The sequence below is a fragment of the Artibeus jamaicensis genome, unplaced genomic scaffold, assembly GCF_021234435.1.
Source record: "Artibeus jamaicensis isolate MK-2021 breed Jamaican fruit bat unplaced genomic scaffold, CSHL_Jam_final contig_469, whole genome shotgun sequence".
NCBI classification, from domain to species: Eukaryota; Metazoa; Chordata; class Mammalia; order Chiroptera; family Phyllostomidae; genus Artibeus; species Artibeus jamaicensis.
In genome coordinates, this window is record NW_026521847.1 from 3,356,447 (window position 1) to 3,372,794 (window position 16,348).

The 16,348-nt window shown below is 36.1% G+C and overlaps 1 protein-coding gene and 1 non-coding gene across 8 annotated transcripts in view; both read left to right on the top strand.

The window, feature by feature from the left end:
* The window catches only part of MAP3K2 (mitogen-activated protein kinase kinase kinase 2), a 73,614-nt gene that overhangs the window by 33,040 nt on the left and 24,226 nt on the right, over positions 1-16,348 (top strand). For all 7 annotated transcript variants that reach the window (XR_005081749.2, XM_037139853.2, XM_037139852.2 and 4 more), the window contains 4 exons: positions 8,115-8,228; positions 8,601-8,688; positions 13,666-13,796; positions 14,855-14,934. Coding sequence is in view for 6 of the 7 variants with exons in the window: in XM_037139853.2 (XP_036995748.1) it covers positions 8,115-8,228; positions 8,601-8,688; positions 13,666-13,796; positions 14,855-14,934 (413 nt within the window). In the remaining variant the exon portion in view is untranslated. The remainder of the gene's footprint in view (positions 1-8,114; positions 8,229-8,600; positions 8,689-13,665; positions 13,797-14,854; positions 14,935-16,348) is intronic.
* Positions 14,171-14,277, top strand: LOC119045212 (U6 spliceosomal RNA). Its single transcript, XR_005081750.1, has one exon. It is a non-coding gene; the product is annotated as a U6 spliceosomal RNA (small nuclear RNA).

Below are 16,348 nucleotides of genomic sequence, written 5' to 3' on the forward strand. Positions count from 1 at the left end.
AACTGCCAATCACAAGTTGCCTATACCTGTGACCTCTTGAATCATCTGAATAGTTTCCACAGAGAAGAGTGCAAGCTTAATGCAAAATTTGATGTAGATTCATTACTTTACTCACTCAGTCATTTTGAATGCAATAGCCACACAGTACACATGCTCACTCAGTGGCGTCTACCACCCCTACTGACGAGTACAGTGATGTCATCATTGTTCATGCATGCTCATTCCTGTCCACTGTCCCTGGCTGCCAGGTTACATTAGATGTCGTATAAACCCTTCTTGTGATTTAACAATGGCTGGAGTTTTCCCAGGCAGACCTTATATGTTACTTAGAAGTTTGCTGCTTATTTATGTTTTATTTTTACTTCATGTACTTTATTGATAAACTTTGTTTTCTCATACTCCATTATTGACTGCAGAGACAATAGAACTTTGGTAGTAAGACAGTTTAGTTAAAACTTACAGTATTGTTTTCATGTTGGTTAAGACATGATTAGATCATGCTTCTATTTGGGGGTCAGTGCAGAATCTTAAAGACTTCCTGTGGCACTGAAGTGCTCTGTGTAGTGGGGAAACTCTTTTTGAACTTTCTGTAAAATTTGTATTGGATTAGATGGTATTTCAGGTTTCATTCAGATGCTGTGAGATCTCAAGATACTGTGTTCTTAAAATTTTTAGGGCACAGTGTTATTAACTTGTTAATTTGTACTGTTTTTGTTTTTTATACCCTCAGAAAATACTTGTTGAATTTGACAGGCATAATGCTATGATTTAGAAATTGCAGCCCCTCATGGAATTTATAGACTTGCAGTAGTAGAAGCAGACGATTGATAAAAGAATAGTTTAACTATATTAAGTTCTTTGAAGGAAATGCGTTAAGTATTGTGATAAAGAAAAAGGGAAGGGCAGTAGGTCTTCTATTTAGATAATACTAAGGAAGAACTAACTCAGGTGGTAGTTTTTAATTACTGAGGCTTGAAGTTTGAAAAGCCAGTGCTGCAAAGAGTTTGAGGGAAAGGACATTCTTGGTAGAGAAAGAAGCTTGAAACCAGTGCAGAGGTCCTGTGCTAGAAAAGACTTTTGTATTTCAGAAATAGAAAAAGTACCAGTGGGAATAGAGTGATAGTGGAAAGCTTAGGAAAAATTAATTTTAGAATATATGTGAAATTGCTTTGTAGATGTTAAAGCATTGTACACATTAAAATATTTGAAAATATTAGATTTTCAAATGAATTAATTTAAAGCAAAAAACATGCTTATGTAGCTTGTCTAAAGAAACACAACCAAAAACAGAAAATATTTTGATTAAAAATCCATATCCAAAAAATAATATACCTGAACAAAGTGTTGAGAACTATAATACCTTAAAATTTTAGTTTTCAAATACCTTTTGGCTGTTCTGTTAGCAACAAACACATCTTTTTGCCTCACTCCTTCTTGGTACTCAGTCTGTTTGGGCTGGCCTGATTTCCCACTGCTGGCTCCTGAGACTCTGATGGCTTTTCAAGGGTATGGATAGGAACTAGGCTGAAGTATATATCAAGGATGGGGTGAGAGCTGGAGATGGATAGGCTGTGCTTACCCACAGTGGTAACTTGCTAGATAATATTCCCTTTTTGGGTCTCTTTCTCTTCCCTGTCTTCCCCACTTCCCTCCAATGTTTCCTGGTGTATCTTTCCATATAACAGCCTTGAACTTGAATTTTTTTCTTATAGCACGATTCTAGGGAAATCCAGATCCATGTTTGTGTTTTTATTTTTTATTCATTTAGTTTTCTTTATAAAAATATTTTATTGATTATGATATTACAGTTGTCCCATTTTTTTCTCTCCTTTATTCCCCTCTGCCTTGTAACCCCTCCCACTATCATTCCCCCACCTTAGTGCATGTCTGTGGGTCAAAGATTTAAGTTTTTTGATTTCTCCATTTCCCATACTATTCTTAATCTCCCCGTCTATTTTATACCTACCATTTATGCTGCTTATTCTGTGTATTCTTTCCCCCATTCTCCCCCAGCCCCATACCCACTGATAACCCTCCATGTGATCTCTATTTCTGTGAATCCATTTCTGTTCTATTTGTTGCTTAATTCGTTGTTTTTTTGGTTTTTGTTTTATTTTTTTTGTTTGTTTGTTTGTTTAGCTGTTGATAGTTGTGTTTGTCATCATTTTACTGTTTGTTTGTATTTTATATCTTCTTTTTCTTGGAGAAGTCACTTTAACATTTCATATAATAAGTGATGATGAACTCCTTTAACTTGACCTATCTGGAAAGCACTTTATCTGCCCTTCCATTCTAAATAATATCTTTGCTGGATAGAGGAGCCTTGGATGTAGGTCATTGCCTTTCATGACTTGGAATACTTCTTTCCAGCCCCTTCTTGCCTGTAACATTTCTTTTCAGAAATCAGCTGATGATAGTCTTATGGAAACTCCTTTGTAGATAACTGTCTCCTTTTCTCTTGCTGCTTTTAAGATTCTCTCCTTCTTTTTAATCTTGGGTAATGTAATGATGATGTGCCTCAGTGTGTGCTTCCTTGGGTCCACCTTCCTTCCTTGGGACTCTCTGAGCTTCCTGGACTTCCTGGAAGTCTATTTTCTTTGCCAGATTGGGGAAGTTTTCCTTCATTATTATTTCAAATAAGTTTTCTGTATCTTGCTCTTCCTGTTATCCTATTGGCACCCCTGTGATTTAGATGTTGGAACATTTAAAGTTGTTCTGGAGGTTCCTAAGACTTTCCTTGTTTTTTTGAATTCTTGTTTCTTCATTCTGTTGGTTGAATGTTTATTTCTGCCTCCTGCTCCAAATTATTGGTTTGAGTGTTGGTATTCTTCCCTTCACTGTTGGTTCCCTGTACATTTTCCATTACTTCACTTTTCATAGCTTTTATGTCTTCCTCTATTTTACGGCCATACTCAACCATTTCTATGAGCATCCCGATTTACCAGTGTTTTGAACTCTGCATCTGTTAGGTTGCCTATCTTTTCATCACTTAGTTGTATGTTTACTAGAGCTTTGATCTGTTCTTTCATTTGGTCCATATGTTTTTGTCTCAGCACACCTGGTATGTAGTAAGGGGTGGAGCCTTAGGTATTTGCCAGGGTGGAGCAACCCACATAGTGGTGTTGTGGCACTATATGTGGAGGAGGGTCAGAGAGGGAACAGTGCTACCTCCTTGGTTCTTGGTTGGCTTCAGTCACTTCCCCCACTTCCAAGAAGCAAATTGGGCCCATCTTGTGCTGGTTCCCCGGGGGGGTGGTTTTGTATATGTTCTAGGACCCTCCGGGTCTCTCCAACCGAACTCTCCTATGAATCTGGGAGTTTCTCCTGCCTCCTGAACCCCCACAGTTTTTTTCAGTCAGAGGTTTTGAGGCTTTATTTCCCTGAGCTGGAACCCTGGGTTGTGTGGTCTGTCTCACTTCCTGGTTGCTATTCCCAGTTTATCCGACAGCTTTGCCAACTGCCTCTTTGCCGCGAGTCCTCTCCTTCCTGGCTGCCTGTCTCCACCTCTCCTACCAGTCTGGATGAATGTTTCTTTAACTCCTTGGTTGCCAGACTTCCACACAGATTGATTTTCTGGCAGTTCTAGTTATTTTTGTTTTTAAATTTTATTGTTGTCCTCCTTTTGGTTGTGTGAGGAAGCAAAGTGTATCTACCTACGTCTTCATCTTGGCTGGAAGTCTACTCATTTAACCTGAGAGAGGGGAAGGGAGGGAGAAAGGGACAGAAACATCCATGTTCCAGAGAAACATTGATTGTTTGCCTTTTGCACGTCCCCAACTGGGGACCTGGCCCACAACTCAGGCTTGTGCTCTGATCAAGGATTGTATCGGTGACCTTTGCTTTATGGGATATGCTAAGCCAGTTGAGCCACACTGGTCAGGGCGTTTTTGTTTGTTCTAAAATCGTATCATAGAGACTTCTAGTATAGATGGAGGTGTAGGCAGGCATGCTTTGCCTCCTTGCCACAACAGTAAGATGGATTACAATTAACCTAAAACACAAAACACCCAGAACAGCCAGAAAATGAACTGTTTGGAAGTCCAGTAACCAAGGATTTAAAGAAGACATGTTCATCCAGATGGGTAGAAGGAGCAGAGACAGAGATCCAGGGATCCAGGGCGGAGAGGACATGGTGTGGTGTGATGACCAGGTGGCAGCAGCAGCCAGCAGAATAAGTGGTCCCAGTTTAGGGATACTTGGGGAGTGAGCCCCAAGCTGGACTGTACAGTTTAGGGTTCCGGTACCAGGAAAATAAAGCCTCATAATTCTTGCTATAAATATCAGTGGGGCTTTGGGCAGTGGAGAAAACTGCCTGTCTCTCAGGAGAGTCCATTTAAAAGGCCTGCAGGGTCCTAGAATGTATATAACTCTGGGAATCACCAACAGAGCAACAGCTAGAGAAGTGCCAGACGAATAAATGACTGGAAGTGGGGCAAGTGCCAGTCAAGCCTCCAGCAGTCAGGCAGTGGCATTGTTCCCTCTCTGACCCCTCCCCCACATACAAAGCCACAAAGCACTGAAGTGGGCTGCCCCTGCTCTGGCAGTTACTTAAGGCTTCACCCTTTAATGGATGCATCAAGACAGGGAGTCAAAGCAGCTCTACCTAATACACAGAAATAAACATAGGGAGACTGCCAAATTGAGGAGACAAAGAACTATGGGTCAAATGAAAGAACAGAACAAAACCCAAGTAAAAGAATTAAGTGAAATGGGTATAGCCAACCTATCAGATGCATAGTTTAAAACTCTGGTGATAAGAATACCTAAAGATCTCATTGAGAATGGCAAAAGTATAAGTGAAGAAATGAAGGCTACACTAAATGAAATGAAGAAAAATTCACAGGGTACCAACAGTGAAGAGAAGGAAGCCAGAGTTCAAATCAACAAATTGGAACATAAGCAAGAAATAAGTATTCAACCAGAACAGAATGAAGAAACAAGTCAAAAAAACAAGGAGAGAATAGGAAGCCTCTGGGACATCTCCAAATGTACCAACATCTGAATAATAGTTATGGCAGAAGGAAAAGAGGAAGAACAAGAAATTGAAAACTTATTTGAAAATGTAATGAAAGAAGACTTTCCTAATTTGGCAAAGGAAATAGACATACAAGTCCAGGAAGTACAGAAAGTCTTAAACAAGTTGGACTCAAGGAGGACCACACCAAGGCACATCATAATCAAAAGGCTAAAGGTTAAAGATAAAGAGAGAATCTTAAAGGCAGCAGGAGAAAAATAGAGAGTTATCTACAAAGGAGTTCCCATGACTATCAGCTGATTTCTCAAAAGAAACCGCAGACAAGAAGGTACTGGCAAGAAGTATTTAAAGTGATGAAAAGCAAGGACCTATAACTTTGCTTTTGCCTACGAGATTGCTCTGTGCAGCAAAGCTATCATTTAGAATTGAAGGACAGATTACATGCTTCCCAGACAAGATAAAGTTAAAGGAATTCATCATCACCAAACCATGATTATATGAAATGTTAAAGGGACTCATTTTAAGAACAAGAAGATGAAAACTATGATCATTAGAATGACAACAGACTCACAACTGTCAACAACTGAATCTAAAAAAAACAAAAACAAACCAAACATCCAGAACAGGAACAGAATCATAGATACGGAGATCACCTGGAGAGTTATTAGGGGGGAGGAGGAAGGAGGAGAATTGGGGTAAAGGTACAGGGAATAAGAAGCATAATTGGTAGGTACAAAATAGGGGGATGTTAAGAACACTATAGGAAATGGAGAAGCCAAAGAATTTATATGTGTGATGCATGGACATACACTTTTGGAAGGGATTGCTGGAGAGAAGGGGGCTGAGTAGGAAAAATTGGGACAAGTGTAATAGCTAATCAATAAAACACACATAAAAATTGTATTATAGAAAATTTCTAATTTTTTAAAAGATTTTATTTATTTATCTTTAGAGGGGAAGGGAAGGAGAGAGGGAGAGCAATATCAATGTATGGTTGCCTCTCAAGCGTCTCCTGCTGGGAACTGGCCTGCAACCCAGGCATGTGCCCTGACTGGGAATCGAACTGCGATACTCTGGTTTGCAGGCCCGCACTCAAGCCACTGAGCTACACCAGCCAGTGCTTATGTGGTAGGTTTTTAAACTCAATTTTAGTTTCCTTTATCGATAATAAGCCAGAGGGAAATCAGTTTCATGAATGAGGCTAAAATTAATTCATGAAGCAGGAAAACATGTGTGATTTGTATGATTTATTTAGTATAATTTAGACAAGCAGGGACTTGTTTTAAAATTTATAATAGGTGACCTTAAAACATATGAGGGATTACATGAAAACCATAGGCAGTAGTAGTCCAAGCCACTGCTCCATGCACTGCTCCAGAATGTCAAGATTTCATGTTTGCAAGTTGAAGAGCAAAATTTGTTTTTTCATAATTTGTTACTGTGATTTAAGCTAGTGTCTTTCCCCCAAAGCAACCTATCTTGGAAGTAACATTACAATTATAAATAAATGTGTAGTAAAAGTAAATAAATATTCAGGCTTTTCCATCAGATAAAAAATTGGTAAAAACAGTCCAGTATTTCTTTAAAATCTTTTCTAGTGCTTAAAATATAATAAAAAATAATATTAAAGATAGGAACATAATGTACCAATATGGTTCTTAATTGATAGAATAATGAAAATAAGTAGATCAGGCTTACTCTTTATCAAACAATTAATTTTTTTATTATTAGAAAATGTCTCAAAAAAGGGTCTGGTTAGTTGATAAGTTGTAATATATAAAATTAGCTACACACAGAAATTGGGAATATAATTTCACGCACAAGTGAAGTAAACATAAGCAGATCATATGATGGAATTCTTATTAGTTCTGCTTGATATGGTGACTTTTCAGCAGTATTGACAGGTTCTGTGACTTCAACAAAACAATATGTAACGCAGCCAGTTTTACAATAGGCTAATTGATATAAACAAGAATTAGGTTCCTATGCATTAGGACCTGCTGTACTTGTGTCTAGTAGACTTTCTTAAAACAAGGAATTTTCTTCCTAAAGAAATCTGTAGAGAATGAATGCACATCATGTCAGCTCATGGGCTTGGGTGCAGATGAAGCTTTCACCCTATCATACTTATTAAACAGCATTTAGCATGTGTTTGCTCTTCAGTGTTCTCTATGTTAATTGCTGGTATGTGGAGTATGTGGGTGGGTGTGTCTGTGTCTTCAAGATATTTATACTGTAGAGGACACAAAACTAAGTAGACCTTTACATTCGAATGGCCCATATACTGTACAGGCTAAATTGGGATATGTTCACTTGTTTTATTGTGTTCTTTTAATGAAATAGAATATATACTTTGAAGGTTATTGAAAATGTCATCTTATGCTACTAAGTTTACATTTTTTAAAAAATAAAAATGTATTTTGATTTTGTAAAATTGGGTGAATCATGCTAGTTCTCATATACCTCCCAGATGGTTTTGTTTTATATAATACAGAAGACTAATGAAAGCAGAGTTCTACATTGAGGATTCACTGTGGGATGGCTGACTGACTTAGCTTGTGTTGTAGTGGTCAGGTCACCAGGGTTAGGGATACAAGCCCCTCCACTGCAGCTGTCACAGATGCTCATTGTATTTGGTATGTTGGTAAGCACACCCAGTGAGAATGTAAATCAGTGGTAACAATTGAAAAAAAAACAACTAGAAGTTCCATCAGTGCAGATGAAAGGTAGCACCTTTTATTTTATATAGCTGTGTGTACTCCTTAATCCTGTTTTTGAGTGATGATACTATAACTTAAGTTTAGCAATATTAGCAGAAATATCCTAGAAAATTGATTTTTAAATGGGTTTTCTAGAAGAATTTAATGATTAATAAAACAAAAAAGTATTTATATTTATTCTGATTTTTGTGGGGTAGGATAAAAAGAGCAAGACTATATATATATATATATATATATATATATACACACACACACACACATATATATATTCATTCAGAATTATACTCACAAATCAAAGAGGAAGGTATTTTGAGAGTTGTGTTGTAACTCCATAGTAATGGAGATGTTCGTGGAAGGACTTGACCTGGTAAGATGGCTGTGTGATTCCTAAATGATTCCTAATATTCCTTTTTGTTTAGTTGGTAATTCCATTAACTACTCAAGATGACTTGGACAAAGCTGTGGAACTACTGGATCGTAGTATTCATATGAAGAGCCTCAAGATATTACTTGTAATAAATGGAAGTACACAGGTATGAATTGGAATTTTTTCCAGTAAGGATTATAGGATTTATGCCTGTAAAAGTCAATATATAAAACATGGCTACATTCTTTAATCATCGATATATTTCAGTATGATTAAATGAAAATTTACTCATTGTAACTATAGTTTGATATCCTTGCTCCTCAAAACTATATAGCTAAAATTACAAGTATAATATATTGTATATATGAAACTCAGGAGAAACTGAGAAGTTGGGGAAATTATGTTAAAATTTCAAAGAGTAGGTTTGATAAGACTCACAAACAACATAGAATATCTAGGTAGTTTTTCATAGGGGAGAGGATTCTATTTAAAGCCTTAAAGGGGAAGAATAGCATTAATCATCCTTTTTCCTCTGTAGGCTACTAATTTAGAACCATTGCCATTATTAGATGATTTGGATAACACAGTATGTGGAGCAGAGAGGAAAAAACGGCTTCCTATAATAGGTAAGAAAGCTAGTATCTGAATCATGAAAATCAATATGGTGATTTCTTAGTGTCTTCTCTATCCTTTTATGTAACCTAAACATACCCCTGAAAAATAGCAGCCTATCTTCATACTCTCTGTAATTGATCTCTGTTAACTCTGTTCTAGTATCTGATATTCTTGAAAAATTATGTCAAGTATTACAGGATTAGTGTTCTCTAATTTAAATATTTTTTCTTTATGTACCCTGAGGGTAATTTCGTGTTGAACAAATTTAAATTGAATTCAAATTCAAAGGAATTTTAACCATACGAATAAACTGAAGAGAAATTTAAAAAAGTATTTTAATACATTAAAATTGATGGATTATGTTCATAAGCCTTTGTCTAAGTTTTTAGTTAATGTCAAGAATGTTATTAAGATCTTCCAGCCAAGCTGGAGGCATAGGTAGAAACACTTTGCTTCCTCGCATAACTGAAAGAAGGATAACAACCAATTTAAAAACAATAAACAACCAGAACTGCCAGAATAGCAACCTGCATGGAACTCCGACAACCAAGGAATTAGAGAAACATTCATCCAGAATGGTAGGAGGGGCAGAGATGGTCAGACAGGCAGTGGGGTGGTTGGAGAGGACCTGTGGTAAGGCGGTGCACCCCCCCTGGGCGAGGAGGGGCTGGCTCACTGGGAAACTAAAGACTCAAAGCCTCTAGATTCAAATACTGTGGCGGTTGTAAAGGTGGAAGAAACTCTTAGTCTCACAGGAGATTGCTTTGGAAAGTGTGGCTAGAGCTGAGTAAGGGAGCAGCATTGTTCCATCTCTGCCTGCTCCCCCACAGAGAGCACCACAGCACAGCAAAAAGGGTTGCCCTACCTTGGTGAATAACTAAGGCCCCACCCGCTAACAACTTAACAAGTGCATTGAGACAAAAAAAATATGGTCCAAATGAAAGAACAGATCAAAACTCCAGAAAAGAGCTAACCAACGAGGAGATAGATAATCTATCTCATGCAAAGTTCAAAACATTGGTAATCAGGATGCTCACAGAACTGATTGAGCTTGGTTGCAAACTGGAGGTGACCCAAAGGGAAATAAAGCAAAATGTACGGGGAACCAACAGTGAAGGGATGGAAACGGAGGCTCAAATCAATGATTTGGAAGAAAAGGAAGAAATAAACGTCTAAGCGTAATAGAATGAAGATACAAGGTTTCAAAAAAAGGAAGAGAGGCTGAGGAACCTCTGGGATAACCTTAAGTACTCCAACATCTGAATCATAGGAATGCCAGAAGGAGAAACTAAAAACTGATTTGAACAAGTAGAGGAGAACTTCCCCAGTGTGGTGAAGGGAGTAGACTTCCAGGAAGTCCAGGAAGCCCAGAGAGTCCCAAAGAAATTGGACCCAAGGAGAAACACACCAAGACAATCATCATTAACTTACCCAAGATTAAAGAGAAGGAGAAAATCTTCAATGCAGCAAGAGGAAAGGAGACAGTTACCTACAAAGGAGTTCCCATAAGATTGTCAGCTGATTTCTCAAAAGAAACATTGCAGGCAAGAAGGGGCTGGAAAGGAGTATTCCAAGTCATGAAAGGCAAGGACCTACATCCAAGGCTCCTCTATCCAGCAAAGCTTTCATTTAGAATGAAAGGACAGATAAAGTGCTTCCCAGATAAGGTCAAGTTAAAAGAGTTCATCATCACCAAGCCCTTATTATGTGAAATGTTAAAGGGATTTATCTAAGAAGTAGAAGATCAAAACTATGAACAGTTAGATAACAACAAACTCACAACTATGAACAACTGAACCTAAAAAACAAAAACAAAGACTAAGCAACCAGCTGGAACAGGAACAGAATCACAGAAATGGAGATCACATGGAAGATTATCAATGGGGAGGGGGAGAATGAGGGTGAAAGCTATAGGGAATAAGAAGCATAATTTGTAGGCATAAAATAGGGGAAAGTTAAGAATAGTATAGGAAGCGGAGAAGCCAAAGAACTTATATGTACAACCCATGGCCATGAACCAAGAGGGGAGTTGTTGGAGAATGGGGGTGTGTGGGATAGAGGGGGATTAAGGGGAGATAAAAATTGGGGCAGCTGTAATAGCAAAATCAATAAAATATACTTAGAAAAAGAATGTTATTAAAGTAAGGAGTGATAAGAATGTCCAGATTATGCTTTACTTATTAGTATCTAGCTTTTATTTCTTATTAATAATATACTATTATAATTAAGCTTGTGGTATAAAGAGAAGTGGATACTGTGTGCTATTGTGTTTTAAAGGAGGCCTACTAAAAGGGCATGGGCTGGGCAGAGGTGCTCTGAACTCCCCAGTGTTCAACTTTTATCAAACATTGATAATCTATTTTTATATTATAAGGCCACTGGTCTAAATCACATTGCTTAAAAGCCACTGGTCTAAATGTTTTTAACAGATTGAGCAGTGAATGTGGTCATTAAAGATAGCATGTAAACATATTTGAGTGATGGGTTTGAAGGTGAGAAGTAGAAGAGGAGGTGACACAGATGAAGAGGGAGGAAGCAGGAGAGTATGACAAAATAAGAGATAAGATTGATAACAGAAGAGATTGTTAATAATGAAAGAAAAGGTTAAATTAACACAGGAGCCACCAAGAAAAATTGGTTATTTATTTTCTGTTTTGATTCCCAGAAAAAGCTATTTGATGACTATTTCCTTCTAAGTGTCAGTCTTTCATGAGACCTAGTTTTGTTTTCAGAAATGCTGAAATTGTGAGCAGTGGAGATAACATACAAGTAAAATAAAAATTGCTTGTCTTCATTCGGATATATTTTTATATAATTTAAAGTTTGGTGAAAGAACAGTAGGGATACCTGAATTCTAATTCCAGCTCTCTAATTAACGTAAGATCATTAACTTTGTCTACATCTTTAAGTCATGGGATAGTTGTAGCAATAAATTGAGAGAATACTTTTAAAGTACATTTCACTTTTCAAACCAGAAAGCATGAGTATTTTTTACTATTATTAATTAACCATTTCCTTTTTCTTTCCTTTTCTTATATTATAATACTTATCATTTTAAAGTAAAAGATTTGTGGTTTGTTTTAGTTGCATTAGACAGACAAGCTAGCACTAGTTAAATTGACATTTTAAATTAATTTTGAGTTAAAATTGTATTGAATATCTCACTATTGTTTGACTTCACTGCTAGCATAAGAAGAAACTAGAAATTGTAAAGTATGCAATTACTAGTTTTTCTTTTTTTTGTTATTTTATTGTTGTTCAGGTACAGTTGTCTGCATTTACCCCCTGCATAGCTCCAACCAATTACTGTTGTTTTTTTTTTGGCATGTCTTTAAACTCAGAATGGCTTTGATAGATATGACCATTATCTTTTTTCTTTACTTACAAACAATTATTTCCTTTAATTATTATCATAAAAGATAGCTAGAGGAAAAACTTATTTTGGGATAGGAACCTATGCTCTGCTGTGATGGAGGTCTTGACCAAGAGTATATTGGCATATCCATTACTAACAAAAGTTAAGAAAAATAAATTATTAAGAAGATGAAGAAAGTTTCATAGTCCTTTTTCTTTCCTATCTCCTTAAGTAATAATATGTTGGTCTTCTTTTATAATCAAGGGTATGTGAAAGGAATAACAATATTAGGGACAATGTGATCATAGTTGATAAAATGCCCAAATGAACCCCTAGCTTACAGTAGAGTTCCTAATCATTTTAGAGTCAAGTGTAAAAAATTCTCTCATTTATGCACATCTGTTGGTAATCATTTTTTCCTCCTATTTCATTAGTAACAAATACTGGCATATACTTAAATGACCCCTTTATGTAAGGCAAAACCTTTTTTTAAAAAAATAAATCTTTTAGCTCTGGCTGGTGTAGCTCAGTGGATTGAGCTCGAGCCTGAGAGCCAAAGGATCCTGGTTCGATTCCCAGTCAGGGCACATGCCTGGGTTGCAGGCCAGTTCCCAGCAGGAGACGCACGACGCATGAGAGGCAACCATACATTGATATTTCTCTCCCCCTCTCCTTCCCTTCCTCTCTAAAGATAAATAAACATTTAAAAAACTAAATCTTTTAATGCTGACATAACTTCCCCATATGTTTTTTATAGTTTAATCTCAAAAAGCTAAGAGCAAAGGAGAAAAACTTTATTTCTATACAACCAAATAAAAATAAATTGGATTATTATCTAATAAAAAATTAAGTGATTAATTAGATGAACTATATTAGTTTGATTTTCTGAACTGTGAAGAAGTGTACATTCAGTAACATGGCTTGCCACAAAAAAAAGTACCTAATTTTAAGTACCCAAGAATTTTATCTAGGACTCCAAATTGAAAACACTCATATGGGCTAACTGGTTAAGAAGTCATCTCATTATATGTTTCTAAATATTGAAGAGAGGGAATGGAAAGAAAATCTTAGAACCAAATGTGTATAGTACATGTTCATTATGAGTAATAATTTTACAATCACAACAGTCCCATGTTTACAGGTGAGGAAACAGGTTTCTGAAGATTAGATAACTTTTGCAAAGATATATAGCTAATAAATAACTAGAACTGACACTTAAACATAGATTTCACTTAAATCCCATATTCTTTCTACCACATCATGACGCCTTCAATAAATTACATTGAGGGGTAATATACAAGTGATGTGGAAATTTAGAAGCAGTGGCATTTACCTAAAAATCCTTATCGTATTATTATCAACCCCACAATACAGTTGTCAGCAGTTGAAAGAACATACCACCTAATAAGTCTAAATTAATAGTACAGTGAGATTAATAGTTATAGTAGGGTGGGAGTTTAGAACAGTATAAACAAACATATTTGAAGTTTTATAGACGAATGTTTTGATAAACTGGGTTTTAGTTGCTAAAATTATTGGTAGTATAGCCCAGAAATTCTGTGTGTATATTTAATTGAAACAAAAATTGATTCCATGCTTATATTTATAAAATCATATAATTTTCTTCTTTGAGGTCCCACTAGTAGAGAGCAAAGCTCCCCTCCCCCAGGATACATTCCAGATGAATTACATCAAGTTGCCCGCAATGGGTCATTCACCAGTATCAACAGTGAAGGAGAGTTTATTCCAGAGAGCATGGATCAAGTAAGCAAAAGTTGGATATGCTTTTTCATTTTATTTAAAAGGATGTTATCAAAGTTGTGGTTTGGCAGGTATTTGTGTATACCCCTCTTCTCTAACCCCATATCTTCCTTAAGTGAACAAGATAGTAAGAAAAATGTAGGAAAATGCCTACTAATTTACATGTGCCTATGTGCATTCAGGCATAAACAAAAGCTGGAATAAGACAGATTATCTTATATTACCCATCCATAAATGTGTGAATGCATGTATTTGTAATCCAGGGGTTAATATTTAGATTTTTCAATTAATGTTTGAAAGATACAGTAAAATTACAAATATTTAACTTTTTGAAGGTGAGGTGTGTCGGCTCTATAAACATTTAAAAATGTTATTAAGTTCTCACTTCATCAATACATACACTAAAATTGGAAACATTGAGAGAAAATTAGCATGGCCCCTGCGTGAGGATAATATGCAAATTTGTGATGCATTTTATATTTTTGTGTATTCTAATGAACAAAATGAACAAAGGAAATAGAAAACATGTTATTACAAGCTTAGTAGTATTGAAGTATTTCCATGGAGTTCCTGTTGTTTCATTAATATTACATTGGCTGCTTACTACTGCAGTTTTCTTTTTCTAATAATGTAGCAGTCATGATGTCATTAGTCTCATTTGGGTGGGGCCTTTGTTCAATTTACAGTAAGAAAAATTATTTGAAATTTTTTAGTTTCTAATGGTTTAGCTAATAGTCCATAGAGAAGCAATATTTTTTTTTTTCTCTTAGGAAATTTTGAAGGAGACCTAAAAGGAACAACTGCATTTTAAACATTTAAAAATCAGAAACTCCGTAGGGTGACTGCTATTGGGTATGGGGTGTCTTTTTGGGGTACTGAAAGTGTTCCAAGATTGTTGTGAAAGTTGCACAATTCTCAGTATACTAAGAACCATTAATTAAATTGTACACTTTAAATGGGTGAATTTTATGTTACATAATTTTTATCTCAATAAAACTATTTCATAAAAAGCAATAACTTTTGGTAATATAACTTCAAATGGTGCAACTCTGTTTTTCTAGATGCTGGACCCATTATTTTTAAGCAGCCCTGAAAATTCTGGCTCAGGAAGTTGTCCATCGCTTGATAGTCCATTGGATGGGTAATATTGGTTATAGTTTTTCTTTTTTACCATATGTGGGTAAATATGCATATATATATATATATACAGTGTGTTGAATTATCAACACTTTTGTGCTACATTTATAAGAATGTAATTGGTATTTATCTATAGTTATGGTACTCAGTATATTATTAGTTAAAATAATACTTGATTATAATATTTTGAGCATTCCTGCTTGCCAAAATTGTGTTTTGGAGCTAAATGCAAACTTAGAATTTAAACAGATTTACTTTTAAAACTGTGTTGTTGAAACTACTATCAAATTTTTTATTAATATGTTTTGGAGATTTTCTGAGTTGTTTCAAATTATAAATAAAATTCTTGGTAGTTGTAGCCCAGTATGTTGGTTGTGATTTAAAATTTAAGTACTCTTGTTTTGTGAACTATAAGGAAGGTCAATTTGCAACTGATTTTTTTTGTTACAAGTGCATCCTCACTCCTGATCTCAGGACAGTGTTTACCTGCGGTGTACAGAGTTATCCTGTACCACACAGAGTCAGTATCTTTATTAGAATCGTATCCTGGCTGGCGTGGCTCAGTTGGTGGGTGTCATCCTACAAAGTGAAAGGTTGCTGGTTCTATTCCTGGTCAGGGCACATGCCTAAGTTGTGGGTTTGCTCCCCAGTTGGGGTGCATATGAAAGACAATTGATCAGTGTTTCTCTCTTCTTTCTCCTTCCCTTACCCTCTATCTAAAAAAAAAAAAAAAAAAAAAAAATCTACCTGTTTTTCTGTCTGGGTGGCTTGGTTGGTTGGAGTGTCATCCCTTACACCAAAAGGTTGAGGTGCAGGTTCAGTTTCCAGTCAGGGCACATACCTAGGATGCAGGTTCAATCTCTGGTTGGGCCAGGTATGGAAGGCAACTGATCAGTGTTTCTCTCAAATCAATAAGCATATCCTCAGGTGAGGATTTAAAAAAATCTTTACCTTTTTAATCTCCTGTGGTATTAATTTGTGAAAGCAAATTATAAAAATATGACTAATATTTTATGGCAATATACACATTGAATTTTTTGTTACCTGTGTACGTGAAGCCTTTGTCTTTGCCCGAATCTACTTCAAGATAGCCATTTAAAACATTACAAAATTCAGGGAAATAATAATTTGAAATATATACTTCGTGAGTTAGAAATTATCTCCTTTTCATAGTTGTGGAAGCAGTCTAGAAAGGTGATTTGCCAAGTTATAAAAGCAAGTTAAGTGGCAGAGCTAGGATTAAAACACAGGAACTTCCAAACACCTGTAATGGTAAAGAGTAATGTTCTTACCACTGTACTCTATGAGTTCAGTTTGTAAGCCAGGCTTTTTGCTTACATGTACCAAATAAGAGTTTAAGAAGTTGTTTCTCTTTTTTCAGTTATGTTAACATTTCAGAGTGAGCTTTTCTCCCTTTC